At 37.8% G+C, this 17424-nt stretch overlaps 1 protein-coding gene across 5 annotated transcripts in view; it reads right to left on the bottom strand.

Moving 5' to 3' along the window:
- Positions 1-17424, bottom strand: part of LOC148940774 (CCA tRNA nucleotidyltransferase 1, mitochondrial) — a 115676-nt gene that overhangs the window by 31307 nt on the left and 66945 nt on the right. For all 5 annotated transcript variants that reach the window (XM_089105165.1, XM_089105164.1, XM_089105168.1 and 2 more), the window contains 2 exons: positions 16524-16807; positions 1853-1979 (listed from right to left, as the gene is read on the bottom strand). In XM_089105165.1, coding sequence (XP_088961291.1) covers positions 1853-1979; positions 16524-16807 — 411 coding nt within the window. The remainder of the gene's footprint in view (positions 1-1852; positions 1980-16523; positions 16808-17424) is intronic.

Genomic DNA, 17424 nt, shown 5'->3' with positions numbered 1-17424 from the left:
TATGTGCATCCCAGTTGCCAAAAGAACGTGTCCGCAATATTTCAGGATAAGCTTATAGTAGCCTATTTAGTTGAAACTTTCAGGGTATGTTGAAGGGAATGTCGAAGTAAATAAAAAGATATTTTGTTCACCTAGTTTGTTAAAATGCTGTTTGCAGTATCTCAGAAATAGTTAAGGGTATTAAATAGAAACTCTCAGGGAATGTTGAGGAGCATGTTGAACTTAACAAAAAGACATTTTGTGCATCCTACTTGTCAAAAGGGTGCATCTGCAATACCTCAGAACGGCTAATGAAACGTAGTTGAAATTACAGGAAATGTTGAAGAGGAGATTGAACTAAACCAAAATATATTATGTGCATCCAGGTTATTAAAATGATGTGTACAATATCTCTGGAACAGTTAAGTGTATTAAGTCGAAAGTTTCAGAGAGTGTTGAGGCAATGTTGGACGTAATCAAAAGACACTACGTGCATCCCGGAGGTCGAAAAGCCATATCTGCAATATTGCAGGAACGATTTACACTATTTAGTTGAAACTTTCAGAGAATGATGATGGGGATGGAGATATAAATCAGACGACACTATTTGTAGCCAGGCTGCCAAAAGGGCATGTGTGAAACATCACAAAAACGGTTAGAATATTAAGTTTGAGCTTCAAGGAAATATTAAGAAGTATGTTGATGTAAACGAGCTCAACACTACAACAGGCTTGGGTTTGCCTAAGTTGTCAGGATGATATTTTTCCATGTCAAACCTAAAAAGCACTCACGTCAAAGTCACAAATAAAAGAGTTTAAATGAGCCAAGAATAAGGAAAGCTGAGTGATGTCTCTGATTTTTATTCATTCTCCTATTTAATTACATTCATATATAATACTGGGAATATTCTCCAGGAGGATTCTTTCGAGTGTTACTGTTACTGTTAAATCAAAATCTTAGTTCAAGAATCGTTCCAATCTTTATTTCAAATTGAATGAAATTTATTTAATAATTATACTGAATATAATCAAAGCCAACGCTCAAATCATATTATGCAACTTAACAACTTAAACTAGAATCAGATATTTTAATGCATAAGCCCAAAATCTGAAAAATTGGAGAAATATTCACTATATTAACCAATAATATAACTTCAAAAAAAAAAAAACAATAGAAAACCAACAAAAATTAATAAAAAAAAAGATCCCGAAAAGAAGTTTTTCAAAGAACAGTAAAGTGTCTTATTAAATTTAAGACGAGCAAAAATAGTCTTATTATAGTTCAAATTTACAACGACCGAATATTACTACTAAACTAAACCCAAAAATGAACAGAAATTAAAACAAGTAATTAAATCAAACATAAAGATAACAGATATTGACACAGATGAATAAAGAAATTCTAATACGAGTAAAAATTAAACGATTAAAACCAGAAGGGAATGTTAGTACACTGTCAAACCTGATGAGAACTAGGCATGAATTTCTTAATTGTGCTGTTTGATGCACAGATACAACCTGACACATGTAAAGGGGAGGGAGAACGTAAATTATTTTAATCTGGATATCTACAGGAGGGAATGTCAAATCACAGCCAGATTTACTGGAAAGTAAGAGTAAATATCGAAGTTTTGCCTGTTGAGGGATCTAACCTCAGTGAGGGGTGGGATCCCTCTACTTTTTTGGTAGCAATATCAACCAGAACAAGCTATCACAGTTATTTGGCTCAATACATTTTATCAATCGACTATCCTTTAACTATTAAAAAAAGAAGAGTAAATAATACAACCAAGTAGTGAGTGAAGTGCTGAATATGGTTTTCTACAGTAGCCTACTTGAAATTATCTGGAAACAGATTGGGACCAATGATTTACCTGTAGTATCTCAGTATCCTTAAAAAATCTTCTTGTATTCTCTGAACTGGGTCACCAACAAATTTAATTCGGCGGTCTTTCAAGTCCTCATACCCACCAAAATAATCAACTAAATTGCCATCCAAGTCTAGAAAGGGTAAACAGTAAAGACCAAATCAATTTAAACGTAAAATGCAACAATGAGTCCATACTTAAATTTTAATGACTTGAATTTTAGTTTAGATTAAGATATAAAAAATATATAAATATATAATATATATATAAATAAAATAAATATATATATATATATATATAAATAAAAAAGATATAAATAAGCATTAAGATTTTAATACATTAAATTTTAATGTGTTTAACTCGGTATTTAAAACCTAAATTTCAGATCAATATTCTTCAAACCCAAAGCCTACGGTCTTTTACAGTTCTCATCGTCAGATAATTTAAGACACAAATAATAAACCATTCTATGACTACATGTACGTATTTGATTTGCGCAACCTAGATATGGATATTCAAAAGCATCGTGTACGCAAAAGACCCCCCTCCTTACCATGTGTCACACCAGTAAGTAAAAGAATTGAGATCTTCAAATTGAGGCGCAAAACACTAAGATTTTTACAGTAATTTTACTTATTTTATAACGAAGTTACAGAGGAATTAAAGAAAGATTTTTCCTGGGGAGGAATGGGCCAAAAGGCTAAGGTACATTGTTATGCCATTCATTTTTTCTGAGGGAGAGGAGAGGTACATCAGACAAACCTGTCTGAGGGGGATCCCCCTCCCCTGGGTGTTTTTATTTAAGTAATTACTTACATGAATCAAGTAACCCTCCATACGTATCGAAAAAGCGTCTTGCACAAAAAATTACAGCTCCTAATTTTCTGCTGCATGACTGTGACACATAAATAATTACTTACTGAGATTACATATGAGACCAATTAATTTATAAAGCTATGGATGATACCCCACAACTGACTATCCTTTTTTTCCTGACTCAAGTGCCTTTGTAGTCTAGAAGCGTCATTAATCAATAGATGAATGAATGAAAGAAGAATAAACAATTTATTTTTGAAAACTTGCATTCCAATTACAGTCGTTTATCCTCTTCAGGCTCTTATAAAAATATGCTGTTTATTTTCAATTTTTCGTTAAAAACTACGATAATTCTTTCGCTTAAATAAAAAAAGGTAAATATAAAGCTTTCTTTACCAATAAAATATTCGATTTTGTTTTTTACTCTTTGGCAAGTATTTCATTTTCATCCCCTTAGTTTACATAACTTTAGCTTTTTCGAATATTATCCAAAAGTTTTATTAGATCAACCTGAGAATCTTTGTATTTCTCCGGTGATATAACGGAGGCATTTTGTCCGAGGTACTGAAACTAATTTATACTTTACCTAATCACAAACAAGATCTCAGATTCTGGAGACTTTACAACCTCTGGAACACTCCACTGGAGAGCAAAATGGTCATGGGATTGCGACCCATAAACGAAAACTTAATCCGAAGCAGTTGAGGGACATTGGAGTCAATTGGATGGGACACTTGTTCCTCACCCCCTCCCCCCCCAAAAAAAACGTGGGTTCCCTTTTAGATTTTTAAAATATCCTTTTCTGGTATTTTCATTAAAAAATGGCTGTTTTGTTATTTTGAATGACAAACTAAAAAAAAAACCTTTCTCGGCTTCTGAAAAACTAAAAAAACACATTTCTCAGCTTCTGAAAACTCAGTTTCTGAAGGGTTTGCTGACATTGTTGCCTCAGCACTGGTGCTCACGTTTGCCAACTGCTTTGGACGAAAAAAGAACATGGAATATGCAAAAAGTGGCGTCTTCAGAAACAAAATAGGACAAGCAGATATAATCAGTCAGCCAGCTCAACTGAAATTTCATCTTTGGTTTCCCAGATACTGTAAAAGCGCAGAAGATATCTGGAGCCAAGGACGCTTTAACAGGCAAAGTTTAGACATTATATAAAGCGTTAATCGCTTCCTATTTGGTCGTTGCAATTAGCTCAAGCGTAAACGCATAATAGGTTCCGCAACGCATGAACTGTTAGAAGCAAGAAGCTTAGATTCTACGCTATTGTTTCTAACAGCCTTCCAACTGCTTCCAAGCCTTAGAGATTCCCTTTCAAGATTCCTGTTCTAAACCTAGTTTGTTTTGCCTGTATATTTAAGACCAATTTATGAGCTAGAGAAATATACTTTTTTTAAAGGAGGGGGTTTCAGACTGGGTAGCCACTCCCCTGGATACAGTCGTGATGTTGCTGCATCAACTAATTTAGACCAACTAATTTAGTCGTACAAATTTAGATTTTTTAACACTGCCCATTATTTTGACACAACATCCACAACATGGAAATTTGTTTCCGCGGTGCAGCCTTTAACGATCATCCACTGCAGCAACAGCAGCGGATTCAGCAGCGAAATACCGTGAACATTAATTAAGTGAGCATCCACAGTACTAGTGAAGGCAAAAGACTACAAAGGAAAATAGGCAACTAATTCAAGTCTTTCGATAGCCTCAAGTCAGTTGCTGCTATTCGGACCTCCAATGTATCCGTGTCAAGCTAAGTTAAATACTTATGCTGATTAATTTAGAAACTTTGTCCCTGAAAATGCCAAGTAACTTGCGAACCGCTTCAAGCCAAATCTGACTCTTACTGGTCGCTCAAGTTTGAGTTACCTGACCTCTACTTAGATAAAGCTTTGAGACCCATTCCTAAAGTTCTTGTCTGCGCGTGTGCTATTCCATTATCTCTACGAGAAATCCAACAGTGAAAACTGTGACAAAGGGTGACCCCCCCTAACTGGATCCGTGAACGATTCCCGTAATAATGACAATTACAATTGCGAGTTTCAACACTTGTTCCGCCCGTCTTTGTATGGATCAGAATCTAAAGTTGGTTGATGCCCATCAGCTCATGGTTCTTTAAGGGACAATGCTGCTTCCACCAACCTCAGGTATTTTGGAGGATCTGAACAGTGTCTTTGTCAGTTATGCCGAGCAATCAGAACGGTGTGATTAAAAAATCTTACAAGGTCGACCGGCTGGTAGTCTGTGCATGACATAGTAGAAGTCTCGTTCAAATAGTTTACAGCATGTAAACACCTGTGACAAGCTTCTCTTAATCAATTATACGCCCATTTGCAATGTGGATAGTTTGCCAGAATTGCGTGTAACTCTGGCAAAAATTATAGGCCAATGCAGCACTAAGAAAGGCATTTATGGTGGTTTAAATTGCTGGCGACCTCAATTCGGACTTGTTAAGAAATACAACCTTTAGTGATCAACTTGTTTCTTTTAGCGGCAATAAAGCAAGCTTCTAGGTTTTGGCTTAAACACCACATTTCTTCAGAATCTCTACTTCCAAGCGCCCGTAAAATTCGGGTCTTGTATTTTTTTACTGAATCTGACCACTTCCCTCTCTCGTGTGCTTTGAGTGTAAAATTTGTTTTTGTTCTTATTGTACATTCTACTAGTGCCACGCTTTTGAAATTTCAAAGGAATGATGCACCTTGGCTGCAGCAACTCAAATATAGTACTGCCGTGTCCGAACACCTTATGGATTAAAAATATGATGCTGCGATTACCAGATGCTATGGTCGTCTGTGCTCTTAAAAAAGTCACAGAATGACATTTTCGATTTACATAATGCTAAATGATTTCTGTTGCGTTAGCTACTGTTCATTAGATAAGTATCAGCTTACTCGAAAGAAGTTCACAGTGCCGGGTTAGTCTCTGTGTGTGAAGCCCTTATATGATACCGCTTGACATGGGTTTCTCTGGAGGATCTATAAAGGATGTCATAATGGTGGTTTTTTATATCGCACGACTCGACTTTGAAAATCCCAGTTCCGGACTTACTCCCGTGGGTGCAGTCCCAGGAATCTATGATACGTGCTACCCGGCTTGCTGCCAATTTTTTTTAGAAATTTGGGGTATTTTGACTAAATAGTCCAACTTCAAATCGTAGAAGTAGTTCCCTCCTTCCGGTGGTTGAGCGAAATTTGTCACACTCGATCAGCCTGTTCTGGAGAAATTATTTTGAACGTATCTTCAATTCTATGGTGATTAAGTTTGCTTAAATTTAGACACGAAATGGAAAAGAACGACTTTTTAATTTTAAAGCCCAATTCTGACTAGGGATCTGATGGTATATTTTAAAACAATTTAAGAAATTTAGTACAGTATAAATACGGAAAAAAAATGCCCGAACCAGGAACAAATTGATAAAGTAATAATTTCTTTCCCATCCGGACCATAAAAATGCGCGGAGCAATATATCCAAAATACTCATCTCTAACCCGTCGATAAATTCGTTTTTTTTTTGCTATTTTTGTTACATTAATTTTCATTTTTCATGAAAAAATGAAGTGTCACGAAATTAGTGGTTGATACGTCTATCTGTATCATAATTGAGAGCTAAAACCATTTCTGATGTTAGTTTTTTCTTATAAACGTCAAATAAAATGAAAAAAGCTATTTTTAGTAAAAAAAATAGCAAAATTTCGCTATTTTTGGCAAAAAAAAACTAAATGATAACCATAATATCTTTTTTTTGTGTTTTTTTTCCGTTCGTTTGTCTTTTTTCAGTATACATCCAGATCTTTTCAAGCTAGCGTGATCACATTTACACACGTTCTCAACGCCATCTTGTGGCAACCGAGCTGCAGTCTTATGCAAATAGAAAGTTATCTCCGCTCCGGATCGTACAAAGAATCTCATTCAAGTTTGTAGTTTATTGATAATTTCCTTGGTGTTCAAGGTGGGGGACTGTAATTATTCTACAAAAGGTTTTGGACCATGCTGATTCCAATGGTGCACGTTTTATTTAGATTTGACGCCACTTTAAAGGGGTTTCAGACTCTTCCGAAATCACCATAAATTTCTTTTCACAATAAGCTTTTACTTCTAAGATCAACCGAAACAATAGTTACCATTCCTGATTCAATGTCAAATGGCGAGTTTTTCTCACCAAACAGTTTTTTTGAAAACACGTTTTTCAACTTTTGATTACTATGGGCTGTGGTTCGCTCTTTACTAGGTTGCAGCTGCCGCTGCAACCATGATGACAGAACAACTGAACTTTCAGGTGATTTGAAGTGTGGGTGTAAGTCCCAGGAAGTGCTTTCAAGTACGGCAAAGAGGAGAGATACCGCTAATCTTGTGTCATGTCTCAACGAGGTTTGAACAAAACAAGTCAATTTGACACAACTAACAATGGGTGTTATTCTAATGATCGGGGAGATATGACACAAATAAGATTCGTGTAGCACTGATCTTCCTGTTGACGATCTTTGCAAGACAACTTACAGTATTTTTTCTTACAGATGGAGGACCCCCCGGACATTTTATGCCCTTTCTGTGAAAACCCAATAGACATAGCCGAAGCAGCGGTATTGACCGAGAAAGGAGCCAAAGCAATCAATGAAGCAAGTGGAAAGAGAGGTGTTGATGTTTGTCTTCAGCCAGGAGAGCGAGTGCATGTTGCCTGCCGTAAATCCTTCACTGACAAGAGAGGTCTGTCGAAAGTCGAGAATGAAAAACGACAGGCTGCACTAGAAAAGACGAAAGCCGACAAAGCGTTACTACGGTCCAGAACCCACAGCTTTAACTATTGAGAGTGTTGCTTGTTTTGTGGGACAAAGATAGACCTCCGAGTCACTCATAGGAAGGGCCATGAGTGGTACACGGTATTAAGTCAAGACTTTGAAGAAAAAACGAAAGCTGTCTGCAAAAGCCGCGAGGACGAATGGTCAAACAACGTCTATCGTCTAATATGTGCTGTATCAGACCTCCATGGGGTAGATGCCATTTACCACACAGCCTGTGCTTCTATGTTTCGTGGTAACAGAGGCATTCCTGCAAGGTTCAAAACACATGAACTTGGTGAGATCCTAATGGTTACAGTGCCAGAGAAAAAAAGACCAAAAAGGGCAGACCGGGTGACCATATAAAGCAGGAAGCTTTTTTAAAAGTGGCTGCTTTTTTCAAAGAAAACGACGAAGGACAAATGACAATTAACGATCTAGTCGGTAAGATGGACGAGTACCTGGACGATGCCAACGTCGAACTTTATTGTAATAAGTACATGTAAAGGAAGCTCTCGAAATACTTTTTCAGAGGTTCATTATCGTTGCCCAGAGGTCTAGTCTCAAGGAAGATTATTTCAAGTTTGAGCTCTGTACCATCCCTCCTGCTCTTTTCAAAAGAAACGGATTCATGCGAAAGGCCAACGAGCCCGAGCTAGCAAAAGCAGTCTATCAGTCATGTGGGTTTGATGCTCAGTCCTCAAGACCAGTGGGAATTACCAGCTTGGTCTCAGGCGGGGGCACACTTCTCCATCGGATCCCGCGGAAGGTCACTTCCACACACAAGGCTATCATGTCTTCGTACATTCATTACGTCGAAAAAAAGAATCCCCGTACAGTTGTCGTCTTCGACGGCGGTCCGTGAATCAACGATGCAACCCATTTGCGTCGAGCTGGATCTTTCGGCCGCGAAGTGGTATTTACCGAAGACATGAATCTTTGCATGAAGAAAGAGGAGTTTCTTTCATGCAAGGAGAACAAATCGCGTTTTCTGAAGATTCTTGGAAACGCTCTGGTAGCCAGCGGTTGCGATGTATACCACTCTGAAGGAGATGCTGACTTAGACATAGTGCAGAAGGCTACGGAAACTGCATTCCATAGTGACACCATTGTGGTTGCTGATGACACGGATGTTCTTGTCCTCCTCATCTGTCATGTGGACACGAGTTCAAATCGAGCTTACTTCTCACCGGAAGCGAAATTCAGAAGTGAATGCTGCTCAGCTTGGGATGTTTGTCAGATAAAAGACAAGCTAGGATCAGAAGTTTGCCAGCTGATGCCGTTCTGTCACGCCATACTGTGTTGCGACACAACATCGAACCTTTATAGCATCGGAAAAAGAAAAGCTCTTCAGCTATTGTTATCCAGCTCGAGTTTCAGAGACGCCGGTACCCTGTTTACCAAAAAATCTGCATCTCATGATGAGATAGCTGCGGACGGAGAGAAAGCTTTGCTGATACTCTACAACTGCCAGGATCTGCCAAGTCTTGACACAAGAACTGCCTCTGACTAAGATGGCAGCGAATTATCATTCGTTCCGAGTCTACAGCCAGGTTCAGATTTGGCTAGGGAACACGGTTGACCCCCTAAGCTGGGGATGGAATCTTCAAGGAAACGAAGTTTTTGAGCCAAAATGACGGATCTCCCAGCTGCTCCTCCTCATCTTCTAAAGCCAGTGAAGTGTTCTTGCCGAGCTCATGGTTGCGACATTAAGAGATGGTCCTGCAAGAAAAATTGCCTGGAATGCACCACAGCTTATCGAGTATGTAGAGGAGTTTCGTGCAACAATGCGAAGTGTCAAGAAGATGAATTTTCTGAGGATGAGCTTTAAGCCTGTGATTTGATTTTCCCTGTGATTTTTGTTCCTTCGATCAATCAGATGTGCAGTTTTCTTACGTTTTATTACAAATAATTTTTACCACGTCGTTTTTTATGGTGTTAGAATGAATGAATTTTGATCTCAAATGCCTGCGAAGAGCAAGGTTTTTGGGGAAGGGAAGAAAGGATGGGTATTAAAACGATTTTGAAGTATCTCAGAAAACCTAGTTTGCCGACTCAAAACTGATCTAGAAACTTCTATCGAACGCTTGTTTTGTTTTTACCTAAAACGTCAAAGTTTGTTCATTTTTGTTCAAAAACAGATATTTCTGATTTATTGTTTGATATTTCGGAGAAACTAACATCATATATCGTTTCATCTTTTAAATCTGATACAGAAAGACATATCAAACACCAGTTTCGTGATATTTCATTTTTTTCCAAAAAAAAAAAATTAATAAACAAAAACGGCAAAAAAAAAACAAATTTCGCAACGAGTTAGAGATGGAGTTTTGGATATGTTGTTCAGCGATATTTTCTGGTCTGGATAGTGAATAAAGCATTACTTTATCGATTTGTTCCCGGTCAAACCTTATCATTTCTGTACTAATTGTGCGGCAATTGTTTCTCTGTATCTTGTAATTGTATTTTGTATAACTGTTATTCATGGAATAGTTCTTCAGTCTTTAATGGCAGTTACTCTGATTCCAATACAGATGAACAGTATGGATTATTCTGGTTGTGCGGATAACTTTCGGCCGATAGCATTAGCGTCGACAATGTAAAAATTGATTGAACATCTGTTACTTTTCAACAAGAATCTTTAATGTAAACAAGTAACAGTCAATTCACATATAAGAAATTTCTTTCGATGGAGATTACGATTTTAACTTTACATACTGTTATGAAATACTATTGGTTATTTTCTTTCTTAGTTTACACTTACTTTGTGGATGCGCATACAAAGTTTGATCACTTCAATCACTTGAAATTGCTTAATCATAGGCAGCGTAATAGCGCTGCCTAAGTAAAGAACGATGTTGGCACAATGTATTATTTTTAATTTTTTTTTCGTTTAGACCAGGGCACTTCGTATCGAAAGAGTTGTCGTAGAAACTTCGAAAAGGGCTCATTCGATTAGAAATTGGAAGGGCTTGTGCCCTTTTTAATAGTCGAAAGTGTTTGGAGGAAAACTAACACCCCTTTCACACCCAATATTTCCCCAAACATATCCAATCAAAATTTTGAGATAGCCATTTTGTTCGCCGTAGTTGAAAGGTCCAGAAATTATGTCTTTGAGGACGACACTCCCCCCACAGCCCTTAGGGCAAGGGTTGTAAGTTATACCCAGGGGCAGATAAGGTTTTTTTGTATGGAAAGCGTTTTCGTAAAAACTTCAAAAGGGCTCATTCGATTGGAAATTGACATGTCTAGTGCACATTAAATAGTCAAAAGTGATATGAGGACAACTAAGCCCCTTCTCACGCCCACTATTTCCCCAAACACATCCAATCAAAATTTTGAGAAAGCTATTTTGTTCAACGTAGTGGAAAGGTGTGGAAATTACGTCTTCGAGGACGAGACTCCCTCCATAGCCGTCAAGGCAAGGTTATGAGTTATGCACCGGGGGCATATGAGGTTTTTATAGAAAGCGTTGCCGTAGAAACTTCAAAAAGGGATCATTCACTTGGAAATTGAAAGGGCTGTTGCCTTGTAATAGTCGAAAGTGATTGGATGGCAACTAAACCCCTTCTCACGCCCACCGTTTCACCAAACACATCCAATCAAAATTTTGAGATAGGCATTTTATTCAACGTAGTGGAAAGGTCTGGAAATTATGTCTCTAAGGACGAGACTCCCCCCACAGCCCTCAGAGCAAGGGTTGTAAGCTATGCTATGAGGGCATATTAGGTTTTACAGAAAGCATTGTCGTAGAAACTTCAAAAAGGGCTCATTTGATTGGAAACTAAAAGGGCTAGTTCCCTTTTTAATAGTCGAAAGTGATTGGGGGCAACTAACCCCCCTCTCACGACCACCATTTCCCCAAACACATTCAATAGAAATTTTGAGATAGCCATTTTGTCCAACATAGTTGAAAGTTCTGGAAATTAAGTCTTTGAGGATGATAACCCCCTCAGAGCAAGGGTTGTAAGTTATACCCTGGGGGCATACAAGGTTTTTTTATAGAAAGCGTTGTCGTAGAGACTTCAAAAAGGGCTCATTCGATTAAAAATTGAAAAGGCTAGTGCCGTTTTTAATAGTCGAAAGTGATTGGAGGGCAACTAACCCCCCTCTAACGCCCACTATATCCCCAAACACATCCAATTAAAATTTTCAGATAAGTCATTTTGTTCAACGTAGTTGAAAGATCTGGAAATTAGGTCTTTGAGGATGGCAACCCCCCAACAGCCCTCAGGGCAAGGAATGTAAGTTATGCCCTGGGGGCATATAAGGTTTTTATAGAAAGTGTTGTCGTAGAGACTTCAAAAAGAGCTCATTCAATTAGAACTGAGAAAGCCAATGCCCTTATCAATAGTCAAAAGCGATCGGAGGGCGAATGCCCCCCACGCGCATTATTATGTCTTAGCACTTCCGATGAACATTTTGATATAGCCATTTTGTTCAACGTATGAGAAGGGTCAGGAAATTATGTAGTTGACCTCTATTCTCTGGGCTATTTCTACAATGAGTATGACAACCCCGTCACAACCCTCATGGCTAAGGTTGTAAGTTATGCAGTGGGGCAATATAAGGTTTATATAGAAAGCGTTGTCGTTAAAACTTCAAAATGGGCTTATTGGATTAGAAATAGAGAGTGACAATGCCCTTTTTAATAGTCAAAAGTAATCGGGGGAAAAATCACCCCCCCCCCCCGCCCGTCATTGTCCACAAATTTCCAATCAACATTTTGATATGGCCATTTCGTTCAACGTAGTGGAAAGGTCTGGAAATTACGTCTTCGAGGACGAGACTCCCTCCATAGCCGTCAAGGCAAGGTTATGAGTTATGCATCGGGGGCATACAAGGTTTTTTTATAGAAAGCGTTGTCGTAGAGACTTCAAAAAGGGCTCATTCGATTAAAAATTGAAAAGGCTAGTGCCGTTTTTAATAGTAGAAAGTGATTGGAGGGCAACTAACCCCCCTCTCACGCCCACCATATCCCCAAACACATCCAATTAAAATTTTCGGATAGTCATTTTGTTCAACGTAGTTGAAAGATCTGGAAATTAGGTCTTTGAGGATGGCAACCCCCCAACACCCCTCAGAGCAAGGAATGTAAGTTGTGCTCTGGGGGCATATCAGGTTTTTATAAATAGTGTTGTCGTAGAAACTTCAAAAAGGGCTCATTCAATTAGAATTGAGAAGGCCAATGCCCTTATTAATAGTCAAAAGCGATCGGAGGGCGAATGCCCCCCACGCGCATTATTACGCCTTAACACTTCCAATGAACGTTTTGATATAGCCATTTTCTTCAACGTATGAGAAGGGTCAGGAAATTCTGTAGTTGACCTCTATTCTCTGGGCTCTTCCTACAATGAGTATGACAACCCCGTCACAGCCCTCAGGGCTAAGGTTGTAAGTTATGCAGTGGGACAATATAAGGTTTATATAGAAAGCGTTGTCGTTAAAACTTTAAAATGGGCTTATTGGATTAGAAATAGAGAGGGACAATACCCTTTTTAATAGTCAAAAGTAATCGGGGGAAGAATCACCCCCCCCACGCCCGTCATTTCCCACACATTTCCAATCAACATTTTGATATGACCATTTTGTTCAACATAGTTGATAGGGCTGGGAATTTCGTCTTTAAGGATAGCAAATCCCCACAGCCCTCGGGGCAAGAGTTGTAAGTTATACCCTGGGGGCAAATAAGGTTTTTATAGAAAGCATGGTCATATAAACTTTGGAGGGGGCTCATTGGATTGGCAATCAGACGCTCTAGTGCTCTTTTTAAGAGTCAAAGTGATCGGAAGGCAGCTAAACCCCCCGCCACACACACACACGTCGTATTATCCCGAAATATAATATCTCACAGAAATTTTAATATAGCCATTCTATTCGAAATAGTCTAAATATCACATAACAAGGCTTTTGAGGTTGAAACAAATCCCAGAATTTAGGGGCAAGGGTTGTAAGATATGCCCAGGGGGTAGTTAAGGTTTTTATTGTTGTTTAACTTTAGAAGAGACTCATTTCGTTGAAAATATAACGTTCTAGTTCCTTTTTAAGCGTCAATAGTGATGGACAGCATTTAGCCCCCCCCCTCTTCTACAACCTCGCCTTTCACCAAACGCATTTAATTGAAATTATGAGATACCGGCTTTTGTCAAAATCGTTCAAAGAACATATAATAATGTCTCTAGGGACGCCACAACCCCCCAGCACCCTGGGGATAGGGTTACAAGTTATTTATGGGGATATAAGGTTTTTATTGAATTGACGATCATATAAGCATCAGATGGGGCTAATTTAATTTGAAATTGGAAGTTATAGTGCCCTTTTTAAGAGTCAAAGTGATTTGAGAGCAAACAGACGCCCCCCCCCCCCTCCACGCTCAGCATTTGCCTTAACACCTCCAATCAAAAGGTTTCGTAAATAGTTGAAGGTTTCGGAAATTATGTCTTTAAGGATGACAACCCCCCCACCCCCAGCTCTAAGGGAAAGGGTTGTGAGTTATGCCCTTGGGGCATATAAGGTTCTTCTAAAAAGAGAATCGTATATACTTCGGAGGAGACTCATTGGATTGGTAATCATTGGTTATACAGCCCTTTTTAAGAGTCAAAATGATCAGATCACAGCTACCAACCCCCCCCCTCCATCCCATACACAAAAAAACACGTCATATTTTCCTGAGATGTATCCAATAAATATTGTAAGACAGTCCTTTTATTCAAAATATTCCAAATATCATATAAAAAGGTTTTTGAGGTAGATATAAACCACCAGAGCCTGAAGACGAGGGTTGTAATTTATGCCCCTGGGATATTTAAGGTTATTATGGAAAAGATGGCTGTATAATCTTTTGAGGGGGCCCATTTGGTTGAAATTGGAAGTGCTGGGTCCCTTTTAAGAGTCAATAGTGATGGAGGTCAAGTAGCCCCCCCCCCTCCTCTCCCCCAACTACTCTTCTTTTCACCAAATGCATCTGATTGACTTTGTTCAATGGCAATTTTGTTGATAATAGTCCAAAGAACATACAACAATGCTTCCACGGTTGGCACAACCCCCCCAGAGCCCTGGGGCAAGATATTGCTGATATACCCTTTTGACAAACTGCATATGGATGGCAGGTTGTCATCCGTACAACAGAAATATTCGCTGAAAATTTCACCTTCATACCTTCATAGGTTGTGGATTTTGAGATACCCAGAAGACATTGTGGGTATTCATTTAATGCTGCTTTTACGGTTACTGTAGCTAACGACACTAATTGCATTTTTGAAACTTTTAGGGAACGTTTAGAAGGAATTTCGATTAAACGAAAAAACTACATGCATGCAGGTATTAAAAGGGCATATAAGCACTATAGGGCATATAAAGACATAGGCAGCGATGCTCTATCATAGCTAGTAATATCACTGATATTTTAAAGGAGCTAATTTGATGGAAAATTAAAAATTCTAGTGCCCTCTTAAGCGTCAAAAATGATTGGAGGGCAATCAGCTCACCTCTTTATCTCATAATTTTCCAGACACTTCCAATCAAAATTTTAAGACAGCCTTTTTTTCACCGTATCTGAGCGGTCTAGTAACTATATCTCTAGGGTTATTGGGTAGGTCAACTCAGCACAGTTATGTAATTTGCCCATTATGCTTAAAAACTAAAAACTTTAAAATTAAACCAAAACACACTGTTTGTATGCTGGTTGCCAATAAGACATCTCAGAAATATACCAAGAAAGACTGAGGGTATCAATTTCAAATTTTCTGCCCTACTTCTATTACCACTTCTGCTCTTAAAATTTTACTAAATCAGAAGAGTGTAATTGTATCCAGGCTGTGAAACAGCATAGATATAATTTTTTCGGGAATAGTCTTTACTTTTATTTATCAGGTCAACTAGACGATGTATATGACTAAATTAAAAACTACTATTTGTGTCATGATTTTCAAAAGGGTTTATGTTGTTAAAAATTGCTGAAAAAGTTTCTCCAGCCTATAAATAGCAGGCCAAATTATAAATTCTTAAAGGAAAACCGGAGAGATTCAAAACATTATTTTCTTTTTCCCTGAAAAAGACAATGTCAATACAAAACGAACAGAAATTAATTAAAAAAAAACTTTCCACAATATAAGTGTTTCAAAAAAAAAAAAAAGAACTCCATTAAATCAAAAATGAACAAAAATAGAATCCAATAATCTACCTAGCATACAACTACCACAAATCAGTATCAATAAATAAATGAAACCCAAAACAAACAGAAATTAAAATAAATAACAGAGTCAAACTCAAAACGAGCAGAAATTCATTTGAGTAGGGTTCAAAACCCCTATGCTTTCTAAAAGCAAGTATATAATTTGTACTTTACTGAAAAAAATTCTTTTAAATATTTTCACTTTTAGAACTTTAAGAAATCAAATATTGATAAAGATTTTAAGGAATAAATATCAGCATATGCATATTAAACTGACAGTGCATATTCATTTGAGTTTCGTTTGCCAACATTTAACCAGCTAGACGTACCTACGTCTTTTCTGCTTCGTGAGCGTCAAATGGGATGAGATAATGAGCTTGTTGATACATTATGTGTCCCTCTTTTACACCTTTCATTGCCAATTTGGCAAAAGCTGTGTGTCTTATGATTCACGCTAACCAATTTTTTCGGCATTTTGTCTTTTCTTTGTTTTTTTCCTTTAGTGTTCTTTTTTATAGACATTTGACGGGGAAAATTATTGAATTGAAAAGTTAAAAAGAAATTCAACAGACACAACCCTGTAAAACAAACCGTCGGTAAAAAATAATTCGACTATTAGCAAATCAAGCCCACAGTTTTTACTAGCCCAGTACCATGAGTCGGCACCTTATAACATCATAAACACAGTCATTTCCATACAAAAAGTCGTGTAGATACAGTAAATTGACAGCACACTGAATTTAAGTAAGAACCAAATTGAGGAATCATATCGAGGTCGGGAGCAAGAATTAGAACAATATCGGATGTTTTTTGACATCGTTCCACATTTATTTATAAGTGTCTTACTCGTAAGTTTAGCTTTAAATTTTTAGCAAAAGTCATCTAAAAAAGACCCAAGAACTACCAAGAAACATTGCATTGATGGTAAGGTCTCTTCTTCCAGCATCAAGAGCCCAATCTGTAACAAACTCAACTTCTGCATGTCTTCCATCAGTCACTTTGTCAATCCTCAGGGTAGTAACTTCATAATTTTCCTTGTCATTGATTCGTGCTGTTATTGTCCCATGTTTCTCACCACGATTATTAATCATTCGAATACCTTCCTCGTCAAACATCTTCTTCATTTGAACAGGTGTAGCAGTTGTCGCGAAATCCAAATCATGAGGTCGGTGACCGAGTAAAATATCCCTAGAATTAAATAGCTAAGTCACGAAAGGCTAACATCCCATAAAATATTTTTTTGAGAAGCAGTTGAGGAATATTTTACAATTATCTAGTTGATTTACAAAAAAAGTTCTACTTCCCACATTTGCCTTGTCTATTGATAATCAATAGCAAAACTATGTATATTTATTGATGAATTATTAACAGGCTTTTAAATGTCATAAGATATTACCCGTTTTTTACATCATGTCCTTGTGATGAACACATTGACAGAGCTCCCACTGAAAAATCTTTTCCCAAAGAAGAATTAACCCCAAGATTCTCAAATAAAAAGTTGAAAGAACCGCCACTATTTCATCTCTCCACGACTACAGCCACTGACACCTTCAATGTTCGGGTTGAAAAATTGAACAGTTATTCTAGGTATAGCTAATGAAATCTTGGTTCAACAAACCTAAGAAAGAGAAGCTGTGTATCACAGATCAAATATTCAATCGATATGACCGAAAGCGACAGGAGGACTGAGAAAGATGGACATGTATAGGCGGATAAAACCGAAAATAAACACAAAGATTCGAACAGCCATCGTAAATTATACACTGAAGAAATGTGAGTCCTGTGAGAACAATTTCAAATCTGCA

This window comes from Artemia sp. Qi Xiang Cuo, chromosome 19 (genome assembly GCF_049724085.1).
Source record: "Artemia sp. Qi Xiang Cuo chromosome 19, ASM4972408v1, whole genome shotgun sequence".
Lineage (NCBI taxonomy): Eukaryota > Metazoa > Arthropoda > Branchiopoda > Anostraca > Artemiidae > Artemia > Artemia sp. Qi Xiang Cuo.
This window is presented reverse-complemented; position numbering and strand designations above follow the sequence as displayed.